The sequence below is a fragment of the Dufourea novaeangliae genome, unplaced genomic scaffold (genome assembly GCF_001272555.1).
Source record: "Dufourea novaeangliae isolate 0120121106 unplaced genomic scaffold, ASM127255v1 scaffold99, whole genome shotgun sequence".
Classification (NCBI taxonomy): Eukaryota; Metazoa; Arthropoda; class Insecta; order Hymenoptera; family Halictidae; genus Dufourea; species Dufourea novaeangliae.
The window spans coordinates 1479867-1494462 of record NW_015373982.1 but is presented as its reverse complement, the minus strand read 5'-3'; the positions used below and the strand labels follow the sequence as shown (position 1 = coordinate 1494462).

General features: G+C 43.7%; 3 protein-coding genes across 3 annotated transcripts in view; 1 reads left to right on the top strand and 2 right to left on the bottom strand.

The window, feature by feature from the left end:
• The window catches only part of LOC107187150 (bone morphogenetic protein 2-like), a 2296-nt gene extending 1518 nt beyond the window's left edge, over positions 1-778 (bottom strand). Inside the window, 3 exon segments of the mRNA XM_015575158.1 lie at positions 2-92; positions 275-431; positions 563-778. Coding sequence (XP_015430644.1) covers positions 2-92; positions 275-431; positions 563-778 — 464 coding nt within the window.
• A 1560-nt stretch (positions 779-2338) lies between these two features.
• On the bottom strand, positions 2339-8859 carry LOC107187256. Its single transcript, XM_015575295.1, has 8 exons — positions 8719-8859; positions 8226-8330; positions 6636-6739; positions 3245-3455; positions 3046-3099; positions 2824-2966; positions 2589-2743; positions 2339-2507 (listed from the first exon to the last, which is right to left on the bottom strand). The coding sequence occupies exons 1-8, from the start codon at positions 8795-8797 to the stop codon at positions 2450-2452; spliced, it is 909 nt and encodes a 302-aa protein (XP_015430781.1). The 5' UTR covers positions 8798-8859; the 3' UTR covers positions 2339-2449.
• Positions 8860-10589: 1730 nt separating this feature from the next.
• LOC107187246 (spermatogenesis-associated protein 5) lies at positions 10590-13390 on the top strand. Its single transcript, XM_015575282.1, has 5 exons — positions 10590-10785; positions 10851-11036; positions 11105-12507; positions 12576-12839; positions 12914-13390. The coding sequence occupies exons 1-5, from the start codon at positions 10590-10592 to the stop codon at positions 13241-13243; spliced, it is 2379 nt and encodes a 792-aa protein (XP_015430768.1). The 3' UTR covers positions 13244-13390.
• The last annotated feature ends 1206 nt before the right edge of the window (positions 13391-14596 follow it).

Here is a 14596-nt window from a genome sequence, read left to right as displayed (position 1 = left end):
CTTCCGATAGAGGTGAAGCTCTGCCTCCAGCACGGACTCGTTCACTTCCAGTCCAGTGATGTTGAAGAAGTAGAACCGCGACATGGACGTGTCTGAGAAAGCAACATTAACATCTGTCACCCGAGTTTTGTTAATGCAAAATTAAAGGTGAAATATAGACTTATTAAAAAAAATAACTGTTCTTTGGATTTAGCTAATTTTTCTATTAAGAAAAGAAGTATTTCAGGGGGTTCGTAGCATCGGAATACTCGGGTCAAGGGGTTGTGCAATTTACCTCTTTCGATAAAGCTGCGCACAACCTTGGCGTTGTACGGATTTCTGCCCCGTGTGACGCCGCTCGGATCGGCGACGTTGTTGTACAGCTCGACCATAAACTGCGGGGGCACCTTGCGACGTCCAGTCTTCTCGGCGTGGCTTCGAATCCCAAGGACCTGTAACCATTTCATCGGCCGATTAACCACCGTTCGTCCTATGTAACTTCACTGGTACTCTTCTAACTCGTTTCATCACTATCACGACTCCCATTACGTCGTTTACGCGGCACAGTTCGTTCAAGACGGACCTGTTGCAGTTTCTCGAGTGCCTCGTCACGTCGTGCGTCGTGCTCGTTGCCCTCGTTCAAGTCAGCCAGAGACCAAGTCGAGGAATCATCGTCTCTTCGTTCATCGACACTCCGTCCATCGACGTCTTCGGTGAAGCCATTGGGATGACCGTTCGCCACGAAACACCTGGACAGCAGCAATAACGCCGGAAAAACCAACGTCACGGTTCTCGTCATCACCCTGATCTGTTCGTTCTCCACGATGACTCGAAGTCGCGATATATCACGGTCTGATCTCGAATGGTTCGCGAAGTTGCGGTTGGTCACGCGGCAAAAACAATGACGGCAATCCTTGGATCCCCGATTGTCGAGAATGACGAGGACACAACGTCGAGCATCGACCGAAAATTTCGCCGCTAGTGTACCCTTTTAACCGTTCCGATTTCTTCGTCGCGGACGCGCAACACCTACGACTCGTCTCGTCGTGTCGACGGGGCCAAGAAAACTGTGTTCCCCGGTGGAGGATGGAGCCGGAGATACCTTCTCTCTCTATGTAACTCTCTCTCTCTCTCTCTCTCTCTGTCTCTATCCCTGCCAGCGGACAGGAGGTTTTGCCGAACCGAACGGGACGCTAAGTAGCATATGGGAGGTCTTGGCTGCGAGGAGTCACCTTTATGCTATGCCGGGAGTTGCCTCCCCCGCGTTGCTCCCCCGCACCGCGACATCGGCTTCTCTCTCACGGGATACCGACTGAACGCGTTCCAACGCGGGGACCGAGACTTCGTTGACGACTGTGCGAGCCTCCGTCCTCTGCGCACCGCAAACTCGACCGTTTTCGACTAATCGTATCGACGGTACCTTTGACGATGTCACTCCCTTGTTTCACCTATCATTCACGGAAAATCTAAAGCCTCGAATATTTTTTTAACTAATAATTTGTCACTTTTAGGTCGACTTCCCTTCACTGGAGAACAGTATCCCCTAACGATGCGATACTTTCGGTAGGCTCTATCGACGAACGATCGGAAAAAGATGTTTAAAACCCCAAAGGAAACGACCAGCGTGTACGACGAGGAACGATCACGCCGATACCTTTTGGAGGCGAACGAAAACGGACTGGTCGTAGGCCCGATGATGACACTGGGCTATTAAAAAAAGCTCACGCTTCCTAAATTCCGTGGATTCGTAAGTGGCGAGTTATGTGGCTCCGCAGGCGGATATATAGTTGTCGCGAAATAATCGGTTTGTTTTCATAAGTGGACGGATGACGGATCGCGACGGAGGGGTGGTGTCACCGTGTATCTCTTCGCCCACGCATACGCCCCGCCCGAAGACGGAGCACGGCTCCGACCTCGTTCTTTTTGTTGCACATTTATTTCGTACGGGCCACAACAACCGAGCGGGGCTGAATTGAGAACAACGAGCCTCGACGAATGGATTGTAACTACAAAATTGGCCGGTGCCAATTGGCCGTGTCTTTTGTAGAAATGCGCGTCGAATTCGTGGAACGATGATCTCGGTTCGCCAGGATCCTATGCTCGTTTATTCACCGCGTAACTTACATCTGACGTGGTGATATCTGGTATTACCAACGAAACGGAACTAATCGTTTACGCATCGAACGGAGCAGCTTAATGTGTGTGCCATTATCGTGGAAACGGAACAATTACACAGTCATCGAATCGAATGATATTCGGTGGGCGTGTGGAATAGTCTTATAGGTAACCATTGGAGTTTTCCTTTTTTTTTTTCTACAAAGTCATCGTACATTTATTAATCATACCAGTACACGGTGCATGTAGGAACATCGAAACGGTACTTTTGCGCACAAAATAGGTTAATTCGTTAATGTCTCGCCGTTTATTCGGCTGGATCGAACAGACCCTCACCGATTCTCGCTGGGTCTATTCAGACGCAGGCACACTGAGTGATTTGAATGATCTCCCTCTTCGATCCCCGACGAGTTCTGCAAAACAATCGCAACCGAAACGTGTCAAGTCTCTGTCGAATCTACGATCAACGATCCCGTATATCGAAATATTTCTACCTGTACTCGTGAACTTTGAATCTGGCGGGGGTGCAAGAGTTTTGCTTCCTGTACAAACTGGCCAGGCATCTGGACGGTTCCTTTTTCACTCGTAGAAGGCACATTTCCGTTTCGTTTCCGGTACACGTGCCGACGCACTGTCCGACGTTGATTTGCTGCGAAAGGAATTGTTTGTATAATTAATATATAATAATAATACAATTAATTCCTATCGACGAGAGAAAAGAGAATTTACCCGAATGACCGGCCTAACGTCCGTAGTGTTCGTTCCGTCTTTGATTTCGACTTCGCTGAAGTCCAGAACGGTCTCCATTAGATCCATTCTGTGGCAGATTCCGGCGCAGCCGCATTTCTCGATCACCTGATGGACTTCGTCCCCTAAGAAATAGAAAAATTCCACGTATTATCGACGCCCCCGCGACATCTCCTAGATTTTAACGAACCACTTTTTACGTACCATTCGGTCCTTTGATGCTGACCGTTCTGTTCCTCAGTGGTTTGCATCCAAGATCTTCCAGAAACGATACATACACACATATATTAACGTTAAGAATTTAATTTAATTTAATTTAATTTATTACCATTAACGGGAAAACCCATTTTATATAAAAGTTAAACTTGTTCAGTTGCAATAGAAGTAAATCGAATTCGAGTACCATTAGCACAGTGACCCATGCATACACCAACGTCCATCACGGCCAGATGAGATGCCGAATAGAGCGAATGCGTCAATGATTCCCGTCTGCAGGACGAATCCGGCGTGCACTCGCAATCCTCTATCACTTCGATCACCCGAACACCCTGGATCGTCGACACCCTCTCCATTTTCGCGTGCTTCGTCCGACAATGCGATTCCGGGAAGCATCTCTGGTATTTCAAAACAGAATAGTTCCAATATCAGACAATTATTATTAAAGTCGAAAAACGAGTGAAATCTTAACGATATGATTCTGAGCATAGGCGTAGCCAGGGGGTAGGGGTTGGCACTTGCCCCACCCTACAAAACAAAATTGGATTTTGCGTAACATTTAATATTTCAGTATAATTTGAAACACGACCAACAGCCTCCACTAACAAAACGTGTCTGGTTACGTACAACCTTTTTCACTGTGGCAGTAGATGTGTTAATATTTTTGCCCCCCCTCGACTGATAACCTGGCTACGCCCATGATTCTGAGATCGATTGGTTTCCTGGGCCAAAAAGAAAGTAGAGAAAGGCCTCGAAATATCCGGTTAATTTACATCGAGATAAGTTCCGCGAACTATGGCGATATCGAGACGTGTTGTCCAGATGGAATTTATAATAATCACGGTGCTTCGTTATCGCCTGTTAGGAACCCCCCCTTGGGTACCTGATTTCTTTCGCAAGACGCGGGTCATTTAATTATCCTCGCTGCGGGATAACCAACACACACACACACACACACACATATACTCGTACATTGCGAGCGCGATCTTTCGCCTTCCCGTTCGCCTCCGTTTAACCCTCCCCCCACCCTTGGTACGGTGATATTTCTGGCTAAGAATATTTTCTAATAAATTCCGTTCTCAGGCACATCCATCCTCGTGGGTCCCAGGAACACGATTCGGGATACACAGTGGCCTGGCCAGGCCGGCGCCAGATCGGTGACCCGACACGATACGACCTTCCAAGGACGCAAAACACATCCTTTCCTTCTTGCATATCGCGTGCGAGAAGCGTTTCTCTGCCTTCCCGAGACTTGTTTCTCGCTGGGGGCGTGGGTGCTGCAAGATCGTAAACCACCGATCGGATTGCATCACGTGACGAAAATAGCATCTCTCCCCGGGACAAGGAACGAACAAGGATCGTGACAAGAGGAGGGGGGGGGGGGCGGTTATCAAACTGTTTTGCGAATTATTTCGAACGATACTCTCCGAGTCGTTAATGTCCTCTACGTACACCCACGAGCAAACTCGGCTTCCAGTAGGGGAAAAAGTAATGAATTAAGGAAAAGGCCTTTTACCACTTGGTATTGGGAATTATTCAAAATTTATAATAAATTAATATTCGATTTAACATTTATTTCAGTACTTGAAATAAATTTACCAAGTGGTAGATGGCCCTTCTCCTATGCCACTTTTTCCCCTAGTGGAAGCCGAGGCTGCTCGTGAGGGTACATATGCATACATGTATGTACATACATACATTCGAATTTATGAGATCTATGGTGTTTAGACTAGACCGTGGACACCTCGAGTTTCTTACGATTGCTGAACCTGTATAACCTGATACACAGAATGTCTCTTCGCGCAGGAAACGTATATTGTGACTCACGAAGTTCGTCCAGGAAAGGCTACCACTTCTGTTCGATCGAATTACTCATTGAAATGCGAATTTTATTTCAAAAATAAGAAAAACTGATCACAAAAGGATGATTAAAGTAATAATATGGAGAATGTGCAAATAGAAATTGTAGAAAAGTTTCGACACCTAGTTGTTGTTTCGGAAGTCTGCGAAGGAATGTGTGAGTCACTGTATAATAAGCAGGGAGCACATTAACCTTTCACCTTTAGACTGCCAACATTTTTTTAAAAGTGGTTTGACCAAAAAAAATATATTTTTATAAGTTTTACACTGAGGGGCAAAAGTATTTGTACATCCTTTAAAGCGGAACAACTTTTTTCAAATTGTTTTTCTGCAATTAACCTTTTATCCCCCACTGTACATGACACATGGTAAATTGCAAGTTTTGTCAATGTCCCAAAAGAAATACCCCCGGCAGCCTAGAGGTTAAGATTCGAAAGAATTCGATAAATCTCATAAGTAGATTACGATGATCCATTAACGTTGTCGAGCATGTAATCGATATCTTCCACGTTTAACCCTTTGCACTCGGAATGTCTAATTTTCCATACATTCTGTCCCTTCAGAGGAGACAGTCGAGTCCAGGGGGTTAAGAAACCAAAAAACAGGGTAGACGCAACTAGTGGTTCGCGTCGATCTAGTATCAGTCGGTGTTCTCCACCGAATATTCGGTAGGATAAATTCTGTGCATGATCCTTAGACTGCGAATTTGATGCATTTATAGCTCACAGGGTTCTATGAAATACAATAAAAGGCAAAACTTTCATCCGGATCCAATGAGTTTTCTATTTCAGTCTGAACCCAATAAGGTACTTAACAGGAAAAATAAATTTCTACATTTGCGCCTGTCTTTATAAATTACTTTAGAAAATGTTATTTTGCATTAAAATCCGCAGTATAATGATCATCGACGAAGATACGCGACGCGTCTCGATACGATCTACCCTAGGGGGGGTGGGGGGTGGGGGGGTTGCACTCTCCGTAAAAGTCGCGAAGATCGTACGATCCGCGCGATGCGCCTGGCGTGGCCGCATTCCAGCCGGCGGATTGGCCGATCCCGTGCGTCATAAATCTACATGACGTTCCAGCCTTTTTTCGCCCTTCGTATAGCCTTTGGCATACGTAACCTGCCAACGGCAACCCGTACATCGTGTGGTATCCCCCTTCCTTCTTATTTGTTTTTTCGATTTGCGAATTCGGAGGTCCCCTCCCCCCCCCCCCCCCCCCCCCCAACCTCGTTCGTTCGTCGATAGGTTCACTCGTCGAGAGACATCACGAGATATCATTGTTCTCGGACCGTAAACGAAATTTCATCCTGAATCGATCGACGAATCGCGGAGGGGTTTCACGACCGGTTCGACACACTTTGCGAATTTCTTTCATTCTGTATAATACGCCCTGGGATCGACGAATCGAGTTTTTACCATGCGCCAGGTGCATCCTGCTAACCCGAAGGTACCATTCTAGGCCCTGTTATTCGCGTTGAATCTCGCCTGGACGCGATATTTCCCGTGATATCCTAAACGCTCGGAAGATATCGCCCATTCGCTGCAACAATGATATAACTAAAAATTTTCAGTTCTTCAGTTACTAGTACAGAAAAAACAAACGGTTGTTGTCCGTATTTCTTATCGTATTTCAATAAAACTATTTTTAATCGAGAATTATGCGTGGTTAAACAAATGGGCCTCATATTCGGCTAGTTTACTGTAATTGTTTACCTGCACCGCGGGTCGACTGGCATCCCCAGGATCGTCCAGAACGTGTCGGGGGCATAGCTTGCGACAATGGCCGGCATCGATTTGGATCACCTCCCCCGATATTCCTGTAAAACAAACAAAAAGTCGATGTGGAAGGCGTGGGTTAAACGGTGTTCGGTGGTATGCAACAGCGGGGCCGAAGTTCAATGAAATGTCGGGATACACCGCAACGGACAGCAACCGTTTGGCTGAACGTGCGTGCGTGCGTGCGCGCGCGCTCGCCCCGGCGAATTCCGAGGAAAAATGAGACGCGTGTGTAAATCCGAATGGCGCCGTTGAAAATGTACAAGTTGTATGGCGCGAAACGTTGACAAGATATATAAGAAGAAGGTAGAGAACCGTCTATAGTGTAACCGTGGTATTTTTGGCCGGAACGCGTGGGACACGGCGGAATGCGTGTGGATTCCTCGGTGATTCACGATATATAACACCCTGATGTTGTCGCGTGTACTCTTCCGCCGCCGCCGCAGCCGCAGCACACCTTTCCGCGTTTCTTCCTATAAATGGCGGCGTTATCCACGGTGATCTCGAGCAAGATCGCGGGGGTCGCTTGAAAAAGAAATCTTTCTTGGTCACCAAAGACACACACACACATAGACAGTTCACGAATTGAGTCGGGTTTAATTGACAATTGATTGCGCGACCACCGAAGCGACGTGATTCGTTCCTTCGATTGGTCGTTTCGCGGAACGTTGCTTTCGGCGAAACGTTAATTCTTCGATCGTGACGGTATTAACATTCTACGAATCGGAGGCCCGATCACTTCTTCCCTTTGATCGTCGCCGCTAATTTATCTCTATGACGACGACCAATCGAATCGTAACGAGATTGATCGACGCCCGATATTCCCGTCCATTTTAAATCCTGCCTGTTTTCGATCCCGCGAAAATGTCGATGCTTGAAATCATGTCGAATCTTTTAGACCGTCAGTAACGCAACACCGTCACCGGACGTATCATCCTCTCGATCGCGGAGTCAATTGATTGAACACCCGATATTAATTCGCCAGATCGGATCTAGCGAGACAAGGCCGCTCGGCGTTTATCATTGATGAGCCCTAGGGCGGTGAAACGAGTATCGAGCGAACGCGATTTCCACTTGGCCGGCCCGCGTTGAAATTACGCAACCTATGACAACAGGTTCCTTTTGTTTTGTTCTTTTCGACAGAATCGTCGACGATCCGTTTAATATAGCTGCTTCAAAGATATAGCGTTAGCCATAAACGACCCTTGAACCATTAGTACTCGATCATCGGGGGCCCATAAGTCCCACTGCACACGATATAAGGACTTGTTTAATTACATTAAAACGGAAAAACCGATCCCAAATTGACGTCGTACGCCCCTGAACGATGGTCGAGCACAGTTTTTACAAGTCAAGGGTATCGAGTGACAGGATTAGGCTACCGAAAGACATAAACTTTAGGGTCGATCAGGTTTATGGCTAACGCTATATCTTTGAAGCAGCTATACATACACCGTGAACGTATCCGTTCAGCACTGTGACCAGGTTCCATCCCTCGTCTCGAATATTTTTTGGTAAGTCGCTTACCGTATCCAACGTCGATCATCTTTTCGTGTCTCGCGCAGCAGACATGTTGCCGGGCTTCCTCCCTGCGTACTCTTCCCTCGTTGTCCGGACTTTTATCGCAGATCGCTAAAACAAAAACGTGCCCCGATAGCAATGGTCAATGAAGAGCTAGACCTAGTCTTGTGCCGGGTTAACCTTTAGACTGCCGACATTTTGTTCATAAATGAGTGGTATTTTGTTACCAAAAATTTAAATTTATTATTTTTTGCATTAAAAATATATAGATAATATATGCACTACGCTGAATTTCGAATTTCATCAATGTCCCAAAAGGGATACTACCAGCAATCTAAAGGTTAAATACAATTTTTATGGAACAGTGGTTCATGGGCCAAGTCTAGTCGATTCAAAAACAGTGTCAGATTAAGATTCTGAATTGCATGGATCAAGCGAGAAGATGGTGGGAGATGAAGCAGATGAGTCAAAATTGAAATGTAGAACGACGTGTGCCTACCTAATCGTAAATTGGCGAGACAAACTAAGGTGAAGCCACCGAATACGGCCCACCGACCCCTCGTGAGTCTTGTTCGCATCAGTACGAGTCACGGGCGAACGTATCGAGAAATCGAACGCGATTTACCCCGTACAGCTTGGACGGCGATCCCAAAAAGATGAACGGAACTATATAGAAAAATGTACGATCGAGGGAAAACGCACGTTCGGGGAAAAACAACTCGACGGTGTATCTTTTTTTTCTTTTCCTCGTGATCTTTGTCGACAGAGAGGAACCGTGGACAAAATTGCGTTACGATGGCCGCGAGGATGCGCCCCCGGGGCTCTAATTCGTGTCACAGTGATCGTTGGTGTTTTAACTGATTCCCTCTGAGAGACGCCCGGATGACTAGAAGATTACAAGGTGGTGGTTACACGCGATTCTACTTGGACTCTCGGCACGTAATAACTCGACGCATGCAATATGCGGTAGTCCAGAGGCACAGACGCACCGTTGCGATCGATCACGATCGGTTGTTGCCCACGCAGGTTGCGATCTGCGAGAAGACTGGCCCGTCTGGAAGCCGCTTGAATCTCGCTCAGACGGAGAGGCGTCCGGCTGACAGGCGGATCTCTATTAATCACGTTTGGTACGGGAACGTCGGCCCGGTTCGTGATGGCTAACCCCCGTCCGTCCATCCATCCATCGAGTCCTTTCCCTCTTGCCCTGCCCCGCGATCGCCGATCATGCCATCTTGTCTCCGTGCAAACGTCAACATTCCAGACCGATCCAGACGTTCATCTCCCATCTGCCGGTCTTCCCTTTATTATTCTTTTCCTTCTTCTGTCCTCTTTTGTCGCTCAATCGTATCACCTAATGACGTCACCTGTCTCTCGGGAATGAGCTATCATTCGGTAACGGTCCCATCGTTGATTGTTCCTCGATGTTCCCACAATGTTGCATCCTTTCCACTTCTGGGACATTCCTACCGTGAATACAATGTGTCAACGTCGTTTCGGGCGAATGATTCGCGGTTGTAGCAAAATTAACTACCAAAGCGTCGTTTGGGCATTATCAATGTCTTGAAATCGATGGATAATTACTTACATGGGAGACTATACCTCAGTTTAGATGAGTATTTTTAGTTTTCCTAGGTTAGTCAATGATTAACTCGATAGGATCATATACTCGGGTAAATGAGCTGAAATACCTATGGTTGTATATCGGTGTTGGCCTAATAAGGTATCCCGTTTACACCAGCTGGATCGAATACCTTGTATACATAACCGATAAATTATATTTCGAAAAATTGAGTGTTTCATGTATGTATACTCAACAAGTTGGATAACTTATAAGTGTAGAAGGATCGATACTTCATTGATATTCGAGTAACCGCGTATCTTAAACAGCCTGTTTGCATTAAATACCATGTACGTCACTAAAAAAGTCATTTTAGCCGTGCCTGCCTCCATATTTTTTACTTACGTATTATTGTTCAGTGCGAATTTCTGATCAATTTTATTTTCCAGCCGCGTGTATATGCTACCCGGCATACACGTGTCTGATGGGTAGTATTTCGTAGGAAATACTTCTCCGAAATTCTAAACGTTTCATATATTCTGTTAATAATTATTCTAATTCCAAAGTAATTGTAGACTTATTTACGCGTAAGGTAAAAATATGTACATACATTGGTTTTTTTTCGAGAATCTTTAATGTTGAACATTCTTGTTGTTAGCGATTCATAGGTTATGTTTTCATATCAGTTTCCTCGTTCTAAAGATTAGTACCATTTTGCAAAGGTTGTTTTTGCGATGTAATGAATTGAATCTATGTAGTTAACGCAACTAACGGAATTATGGCTCACCGATTAATTAATATAGTTTTTTAGAATGACTTCGAAATCGAAAGACAGCGGACGAAAGAGTTTGTCTCTCTGGGTCACGTGTGAAAAGTGTCAAAGCACCTTAACGCAAAAAGATGTAGCCGAGCATGATGCTAATTGTCCACTTAGTTCAGAAAAATGGAGCCACGATTTCATTTACAGTGGCATATTACATAGCACTGTAGAAATATATAAATCACAGGGTATGTACAATTAATGCTTTCAGTATTACCTGTACAGTTTCTATACATATATATTTTTTGCATAGAACAGCCAAAAAATATTTCTGAGAGAGCATTAGATGACATGGTATTTCTGTCACAATCTGCATTACAACTATGTGAGATTGCAATAGGTGATCCTGTTGTGGTTAGTACGAATGGGGGTATAGTGGTTAAAACTGCATGGCCAACCAAAGACAAAACAATAACAAGTGTTTCATTAACAAAGCCTGGTAATTGATACAATGTGTTTTTTAACATAAAGAAAATAAAAACTTTTCTATCAATATATTTCTTACAGCCATAGATTTGAATAATCTACAAGGCCCGGTTAAAGTTCAGAAATTAAACTGGCCTGTTAGCATTCCCAGAGAGTTTATAATCTCTAATGTTGGAAAGCATTTATCGCCAGAAGTAACTGGAGAATTTAATGTGCTATTAAAAAACCATAATGAACAAAAAATATTTCTTGTGGGCAATAAATTTAACATACCTTTTTATGGAAAGCGATTAACTTATGAGATTATACAAGTTAAATTGGATACAAATACAGATAATAATTTATCAGAACAACTTAAACAATTGAATTTAACAACAAATCAAGAAACTGATATCCAACTTTATAAAGCACTTTATAATACCAAGTGGACTATTTTAAGCAAAGAAAAAGAGAAAAAAGATGAACCTAAGAAATCTAAATATAAAATAGAAGATGTTGGAGGATATGACAATCTAATAGAAGATATCAAAGATGTCCTTAATGTTGGTCTTGGTAGATGTAAAAGTATTGGAGATTTTTATATTAGTAAAGGAGTATTATTGTATGGTACTGCGGGTGTTGGTAAATCTACTATTGCAAGTGCCTTAATATCCGAATATGATCTTAGCTCTTTTACTGTTTACAGTTCAGATATTTATAGCAAGTCCCTTGGTGAAACAGAACAAAAATTAAAGGATATTTTCATGGAAGCTAGAGCTAAAGCTCCGAGTATAATTTTAATAGAAGAGATTGATAGCTTGTGTCCTAAAAGGAGTAGTTCAACTACAGATCACGAAAGGAGGGTCCTCTCCCAACTAATAGCACTTTTTGACGATATACAAAATACAAACGATAACGTTGTAATATTGGCTACGACTTCAAAACTCGAGCAAGTGGACAGTTCTCTTAGGAGACCTGGTAGAATCGATAAAGAATTTGAAGTGTACGTGCCTACCCGAAATATGCGAACTGAAATATTACAAAAGTTGTTATTGAAGATGCCAAACACAGTGTCTGCAGAAGACATAACGAACATCGGGTTTGTTACTCATGGATTTGTCGGCGCAGACTTGTACGGCCTATGTTCTCAAGCAATTTTAAATGCTGTAAAGCGCCAACAGAAAACAAATGCAGCTTCTGAATCTTCTTCGAAAGTAACATCCCTTGATTTCAATCATGCTTTGGCCGTGATAAAACCATCAGCTATGAAAGAAGTCTTGATAGAAGTACCGAACGTCAGGTGGTCGGACGTCGGAGGACAGAAAGAATTAAAATTAAAATTAAAACAAGCAGTTGAGTGGCCGCTACGTCACCCTGAAGCATTTCAAAGAATGGGCATTACTCCGCCTAGGGGAGTTCTTATGTTTGGACCTCCTGGTTGTTCTAAAACATTAATCGCTAAGGCTCTTGCAACAGAAAGCAAAGTTAATTTCTTGAACATAAAGGTAACTCGTTAATACGTATTTTTACCTATTTCAATCGAATGATTATTATCCTATAAGATTATTTGCAGGGGCCAGAATTATTTTCAAAATGGGTTGGTGAGTCTGAGAAGGCTGTAAGAGAAGTATTCAGGAAAGCTAGACAAGTGTCCCCTTCGATAGTGTTTATCGATGAAATTGATGCGTTAGGAGGTGAAAGAAGTTCCTCCTCTAACAACGGAAGTAACGTGCAGGAAAGAGTCTTGGCACAATTATTAACGGAACTCGATGGAGTCACTGCGTTAGGAAGCGTCACATTAGTCGCCGCAACGAATCGTCCTGACAAAATCGATAAAGTCAGTAAAATACTAGTATAAGTTTCAATCTAACACACTGTTCTGTGTTAATAAGAACACGATACTTTCCTTAGGCACTCCTCCGACCGGGTCGGTTAGATCGTATAATATATGTACCATTACCTGATGACGAAACTAGACAGGAGATTTTCGACATAAAATTAAAAAACATGCCGATCACTGGAGATGTAAATATACAAGATCTAGTCGAGCTTACTGAAGGATATTCTGGAGCGGAAGTTCAGGCTGTATGCCACGAAGCTGCAATGAAAGCATTGGAAGAAGATTTAAATGCTACCATAATCACCAAAGAACATTTTAAAGCGGCACTGGCCATTGTCACTCCTCGAACTCCGCCGTCATTAATCAACTTATACAACAACTACTTGAATAAAATATATTAATTGCGAATGTGACTCCATTCGTTCATAGAGCCAATCGAATATCGAATTACCGTTCTGTTATTTTCATCGCGGACTTCACACTCTTACTTTAATCGACACTATCATTTCGAAACATTAACAAAATTTACAATTGTATTACTGCACAAAACAAACCAAAAATGTCAGTGGTCGTAAAGTGTGACCGCCCTTACGGTAAGACAGAATTAAAAAGAATTATTCAAAGGTGTGCTGATTTTCGTATGTATGGGTAGGACACCACGTATTATTATCAAATCACGTTCAGTTTCTTGGATTATCCATACAATATTGAATATGAAATTGGAAAAAACGAAGTTTATGTTAGCAAATTATGAAATTTCTTGGTAATAATATTCGGTGTCCCACTTTCTACGTTGGACAGTTAATTGGAAAAGTGTTTGTTTCAGTTGTGGTTGTTGCCCACCAATGGAACCACAATGTCCACCATGTCCTCCGTCGTGTGCGGAGCCTATAATATGTTGCTCCCCGTGCTGTAGTCCATGCGGTGGAAGTTGTCCACCGCCTACACCCTGTTGTCCCCCTGCGCTACCTTGCCCCCCACGACCTTTTATCTGCCCACCTTGTGCTTGTTATCCATGCGTCAGCTGCGCACCTATTCCTAAGCCAGTGCCTGCTCCTCCCGAATATGGACCTGTTATAAGAACACGTGTCACCACCGGTGGACTTTTCTACACGGGAACCATAAAATGCTATCCTTGCGTACCACCTGTTTGCTGTCCCTAACTACCCTTCTACCTGTCTCGTACCCTAATTCCCGGCACGTCCATTTCCCTCTCGTATTTCTGTCAAAATTACAACGTTTTCTGTACAATTCAAATAAACGGTATGTCCCATCGTAAAATACCCCTCGTAATCTATTATAATGGTGTACATTATGGGACACTGCTTGCTTCTTGTACGAATCTATAAGAAACAAGCGTTGTTTCTCTAGCATTCAATTTTTTTTTCAACCTATAAAGAATCTTTTATTCAATGTTTCAATTCTTTAAAAATTTATAAGTGAATGGCTTGCAAATAATAATGGAGAAAGAACCTTGTAAGTTGTGTCCACGGGACCATACGACTAGGTCCAGTTGCACGGTAACGACATGCACCTGGCCTTTGTTAAACGTCGAACGGCCCAAGGACTGTCAGGAGTATTATCCCCCTATTAAACGAATAAAGGCAGTCAGGTAGGGACTTAATTACTCCGTTATGCATCTCTATAGTGCTTTATTACGTCTCTATTTGTTACATTATTGCAGATTCATACAGCCAGCGAATGCACCATGGGGTCTCACCCCATGGACGAATTTAATGTATCGTCCTATGATA